This window comes from Apteryx rowi, unplaced genomic scaffold, assembly GCF_003343035.1.
Source record: "Apteryx rowi isolate R43461 unplaced genomic scaffold, aptRow1 scaffold_428, whole genome shotgun sequence".
Taxonomy (NCBI): domain Eukaryota; kingdom Metazoa; phylum Chordata; class Aves; order Apterygiformes; family Apterygidae; genus Apteryx; species Apteryx rowi.
The window spans coordinates 404,207-410,206 of record NW_020450681.1 but is presented as its reverse complement, the minus strand read 5'-3'; the positions used below and the strand labels follow the sequence as shown (position 1 = coordinate 410,206).

At 49.1% G+C, this 6,000-nt stretch overlaps 1 protein-coding gene across 1 annotated transcript; it reads left to right on the top strand.

The window, feature by feature from the left end:
- Window positions 1–54: 54 nt before the first annotated feature.
- CCDC103 (coiled-coil domain containing 103) lies at window positions 55–5,116 on the top strand. Its single transcript, XM_026076181.1, has 4 exons — window positions 55–184; window positions 610–759; window positions 2,424–2,556; window positions 4,453–5,116. The coding sequence occupies exons 2-4, from the start codon at window positions 617–619 to the stop codon at window positions 4,921–4,923; spliced, it is 747 nt and encodes a 248-aa protein (XP_025931966.1). The 5' UTR covers window positions 55–184; window positions 610–616; the 3' UTR covers window positions 4,924–5,116.
- The last annotated feature ends 884 nt before the right edge of the window (window positions 5,117–6,000 follow it).

Below are 6,000 nucleotides of genomic sequence, written 5' to 3'. Positions count from 1 at the left end.
GCCGCGCTGCCCTGTCGCCATGGCGACGCGAGGGGCGCCCGCGCGCGCGCGGCGGGGAGAGCGCGGCCCGTCGCGACAGTCGCGATAGGAGCGGGGTGTCCCGGCGCGGCGGGGCTGTCACGATAGGAGCGGGTATCCCTGACGCCGGCGGTGTGCTCAGCCTGGTGGAGCTGTGGCGATACGAGTGGGTATCCCTGACGCCGGCGGCGTGCCTGCCTTGCTGGGGCTATCGCGATAGGAGCGGGTGTCCCTGCTGTCGGCGGTGCGCTCAGCCTGGTGGGGCTGTCGCGATAGTAGCAGGAGCCCCTGAGGCCAGCGGTGCGCTCAGCCCGGCAGGGCCATCGTGACAGAAGCAGTTGTCCCCTCAGCCGACTGTGGGCTCAAGCCAGCCTGTCGTGCTTGTCACGATACGAGGGGTTGTCCCTGTGTGCCCTCCGCGTCCTCCCCCTCGGGCCCCACCATGCCGCCCGCTGGCCAGGCCCCTTCCCCGCGGCCATGCGGGTGCCGCGTGGGGCCCTGCCGCGGGCGCTGGCCGAGCCACCCTGGAAGCGGGGCCGCTCCGCCGCGACCGCTTTGGCAGCCCGCGCTCGTGCTCTCCCTCGCTCTTAGGTGCGAAATGGAGGCGGACGGAGCGATCGACTTCGGCGCTCTGGAGAAAGAGCTGTGGGCGGCCGTGGCTGCCGACGAGAAGTACGAGAGGGAAAACAGCGCCAAGTTCCGGGCCGTGCACCAGAAGGTGGCATCTTACGAGGAGTTCAGGTCTGCCGAAAGCTCTCCTCGCGCTACAGCTGCCCTTAGTCAAGGAAAGTTTTGTTTTGTTTCGCGTCCTGCAGAGATCCGTTATCATCCTCTGCTGTATTCCCTCGGGTTTAAAGGGATTAGGATTGAGCGGGTCAGTGTCACTGCTCTAAATCGGCAGCGCCCAGTGCTTAGCGCTCAGTATTTCTGACACAGAGCCAACGCAACCCCGTGAGTGATGGTGATTAATTTTGAGACCTCTTAGAGATGGGCCTAAGCTCACTACACACTAATGTGGTCACCCAACTGTTTTTGTCCTGACCTCCCTTCTTCCCCTCAGGCTCTTCCAGCCCCACGCAGTGATGGTGGTACAGAGGCATAAGGTGATACGTGGTCCCCAGCACCCCGCTCAGGGTGTTCTTGCTCCCAAAGTCATCATCAAGTATCCAAGGCTCTGAGCAGRTTTGAAACACGGTCCTGGGAGGGCAGGGGAGCTCCTTGGAGGCAGGCAGTGCAGAATGCTCCTATGGCCGCCCTGACCCTAGTTGTTGCCCATCAAGTTCTCATCGACTGATATCCAAAACCAGATCTGTAGATGGATCCAGGAACTTACCTGAACTGAATGAGTCCAGGAACTTACCCCATGACAGACTGATCCATGATTAGAGCAAATTTCATTCATGGTCTCACCTCCCYATGCATTCGGTCATGCTATCAGATCTCTGAAAGGGAAGGGAAACTTTAAAATGGTTTTTTTTCTTCTGTCTTCTGGTCCCTTTAAAAGGGTTCCTTTGAGAGTGTTTCTATGCTGCAGGGTTTTATCAGTGTAGTATCAGTTGGTTAAAGTATGAAAAAAAACCCACATTACTGCTCTGTCCACAAAATCTGCAATGCAGCTGTATTATTAAAGATAGAAGTAATCTGAGGGAGGTAACAGAACAGCTTCTGTCTGTGGGTGCGGTGCCTTTGCTAGAGAGGCCCACAAGCACAGTAGCGGGGACCTGGGCTGCTCAGAAGATCTCCTGCAGCTAATTATTGTGAGAACTGACTAGAGACACAAAGATTCATCCCACAGAACGAGAGGAACCCCATGAGCCATCAAGTCCAGGCTGCTGTGGTGGTAGACATCAATGTAATAAGACACTGAATTCAAATGAATCCACATAAACATACCTGTCCAGCACTGTGTAAACTACAAAACAATCCCATAGGCACTGTAGGAAATTAGGATCTTTCCTGTGAAAGTCTAAAAGCGACAAAAACTTCAGTGTACCGTAAGAAAAGGGCAGGAAAAAGTATCRTGCCATTTCCTTGGGTCCTGTCTCTGGCAAGGACTGTTAGGTGAAAATGCCCATCTTGTGTTCCCCGTGCTGGGGAGGAACCATCACAGTGCTCTATAGCAGTCCAGCCTCCGGGGAAATTCCTGCTTGGTTGATCCTGATGACTGCATTAATACTGAGTATGTGAGCAAGATGAACCTGCCAGGTGCCCCACGCAGTATCTTCTCTCTTCCTCTGATCCATCTTTGATGCTTCATGATCTTATTTCAATCCAGATCGTGTTTGATACATATCATGCCACAAACTCAGAAATTGCCAGCCTCACAGGAGGCACTGCAGAAGAGACTCAAAGCCTGGAAGTATTTGATCTTGCTAAATATCCCATTCCGCTTTTGTTGCCTGCAGGGATATCGTGCTGGCATCGCACTTGAAGCCTCTGGAGAGAAAGGACAAAATGGGTAAAAAAAGAAACGTGCTGTGGAATCCTTGTGCAACCCACTCTAAGGGCGAGCAAGCCAGCAACGTGGAAATAGCCCAGGTGAGGGAGATGCTTTCTGGGACTTTGTCCACATCTAAAAATTACTCCGGAATAATTTGGGGTATTACTTTGAAGTGCAGGAGTTATTCAAAAATATTTCTACGTGGGAATAAACCCTCAAAATCCCCAGAAATACTGGAATTAGATAACTGCAGGGTTCAGTCTTGGCCCCTGTTTTGTGTCTGACAAGGGCTTGCACCAGCTGCTTCAAGAAGAGGCTGTTTCAACCCTTTGGGAATCTAGGACCGGCTGTACAGTGTCAGACCAGAGCTCCTGATATCCCACCTCTGATGGTGGCCAGTAACAGATTCTCAGGGAACAGTGCCCTCCCTTGACCATACTCTTCCAGCTGGCTGCAGTTTAGAGACTGAGAGCCAGTCTGTGCATGAGGATCGTCACATTTAATAGCCACAGATGACATCTCTTCTATGATATGGCCAGTCCTTTTTCACCTCAGTTTAATTATGCATGCTGTGAAAAAGTACTATTTTGTTTGTTTTAAACCTGCTTCCTGATGAGTTCCTGGGATGCTCCTTAGTTCTTCCGCTGTGGGAAACAGCAAATAAACATTTCCTATCCAGGCCAATTGTGATTTGACTGACACCTGTCCTACCTCCTTCAGTGGACTCTGTCCAAGCTGGAGAGTCCTAATCAGTTTAATGCCTTCTGGTTTAGAAAGCATTCTGTACCTCCAACCACCCTTGTTGCCTTTCTCTTCTCCAGTGCTAGCTTTTTTTTGTGCAAAAGGGTAACCAAACTGCAGGCAGTATTCAAGGTATGGGTACCCTATGGATTTATACAGTCACAAGACAATCGTTCTGTTTTATTCTCAGTTGCTTTCCTACTAAGTCCCCATGCTGGCTTTGCCAGTTTGACTGCTGCTGAGCATGAGCTGATGTTTTCAGAAGAATATCCACAATGACTTTTACTGGCCCAGTGACACAGTGACGGGGATACTTTCTTGCCTAATGGGAGCTACAGTAGAGTCTATCACTGAACGTGTAGTTGGAGATATTTCCCGTGGATGCTTCTCACAAGTATCTCATGAATTTTTTGACAGTGAATCTCATTTGCCTGTTATTATGAGATCCTTCTGCAAGTCTTCCAGGCAGCTTTAGATTTGGCTGCACTGAACAGTGATCCTCCTAGAGGAAATTCTGTTCCTAATCTCATTAGTGCTTGGGCTCTGATCTCCAGGGCATCTACATTTTGTTTTTAAACACAGCCTGTTATTGCTGTGACTTGTTTTCACTATCTGTATAAAAGCCTAAATATTTTAATCCTACTTCAATCTGTGCCTGAGTTAAGTTGGCAGTGATACAGATTTCCTTTTATCTGGAGATGCCACATTGAGTGTGTCTCTCTCTTTAGTCCAAGCACTTTAACACAGGCCCATAGGAATGCAGTAGGTAAGGAAAGGGTGTGCTAGGGGCATCAGAACAATTTCTGGGTTTTACATCCCGTATTTTTTATCTCCTCATCACTTTGATTTCCTTCATGGTGCCTGAGATGGAGCAGAGGTTTTCACTGAAGTACCACAGTCTCCAGCAGATCCCTTCCTGAGCAGTGGCAGTGGATCCAGACTCAGCAGTGCTTCTGAGTAGTTCTGATTAGGGTTAGGGTTACTCCACTAGTTATCTTCCACACTGTTTCATGTCTTACCCATTCTTCTGTTATTTCMCTCTGAAGTTCTCTGGTTTCCTTTGGGCTTGACTGATCTGATATTTGTTTGRCTTTCTGCATGCTTTGCCACCTCACTAGCTCTATGCAGCCCTTTATGCTATCAAAGCCTGTATTAAAAGCATCTGTCAGACATCCATGAATTGGTAAAGGGGGGATAAAAATTTTCAAGTGGGAACAAAACACGAGGAACTCAGTAACTAATTTTTCCTCCAGGAACTAGATCAACTGCCTGGAACCTCTGCCGAATTTTACAGAGATTGGCGCAGATGCTTAAAAAGCGGAAAAGAAAAATATCAGCTTTTGCTTAAACTTGAAGGCAAGGCCTTGGGCAGAATCTTTCAGGCTGACCTGGGTTTTGGCCTCCTGGGTGAATTCCTTACCGTGCTGGCAGAGAATGTCTGTCATGAAGACAGAGATGCCATCCTGCAGATATTACAGAGCCTTTCCAGCACCAAGCGCTTTGGGTTGAACGTGGATCTTCTCAGCGAGTCGGAGAAGGAGAGCAGCAGGGATTTGTTTAGGAAGCTGCAGAGCATGAGCAGAAATTATTGGACCACTGACCATCTCAGTGGCCTGGCTGACTGTGAAGCAGAGAGAGAAGCCCACCTCAGAAGTACCAGTCTGCAAAAGGAAGCCGAGGAAAAGATAGTGGTGGAGCTGATGAAACGTTATCAAGCTGGCTGAAGCAGCAGAAGCACAATGGTTATGCAGGAACAGAGAGCAAAAGGGGCTCCCAGCTTGGCTTTGTCATCAGACACTGTGACAGAGACTTGTAGATAAATCAGACACCTTTGGAGTGTTGCTGATTGCATTTCCCTCTGTATCTTGGATTCACCCAGAGCAATAGCTCTGCACAAATAAAGATTAGTTACAGAGACGACTGTGTTGTGATCTCTGGGGCAGAGTGTCCTCACAGAATGACTCCATGAGAATCTCTTAGATGAGGAAAAAAACTGAGGGAAGGAAAAACTGGGCTGGTATTTATGAAGGAGAAAACAAAACCCAAATAGTCCCCTCCCTTTTTCAGCTCTGTCCATGTATTCCTGGTCACTCAGGTGATTTAAGAAATTTAATCAATGACACTTCCATATTTATCCATGCAGCCACGGAAGAATCAGCTGATGGAGGTGGAAATGTGGGGCAAGGTGGAGTATCTGGGACTGGTCCAACTAGGTGCTATTTTAAACACTGCACAGGCTAAATCTCAGAGATCCTGTTACCTCATGACGCTGTGATCTCAGGCACAATCTGATTTGCCTAAATTCCACATAAATTGAAATTTAGATGGAGTTGACAGGCATCAATCCAAGAAAGAGACTCTCCAACACTGCCTAATATTGTTTCTAAATGGAGTAGCCTTTCCATTTTGGCTGCTAACTTCCCAGGTGTCTCCAAGTATTCAGAAAGGCCCTCGGATGGCACAGCTCAGCACCTACCCATCAAGCTCTCTCGCAGTTCTGGTCTGGGAAGATCTGGGAGGAGCTGAGGAAGCTGGTGCATGTTAAACTGCTTGGACTCCCTTGAATTCAGTTCAGAAACAACTGCCAGGTTTGTTTTGTTCAGAAATCCAGCTGGAGGAACAGAAGGTAGAGTTGCCACCAGCTGACAACACATGGGCTGTGGGAGATTGTGGTTCTTGTTCTTGCTGGACAGTGATGGCTCAGACCCAGAGCCTCCCTACCCTGACATTCAGGTTCTGCAAAGGTCCATGCTGAAGTTAAGGAGAGACTGCTGGGGAGTGGCTCTCTGTGGTGGGAAGCA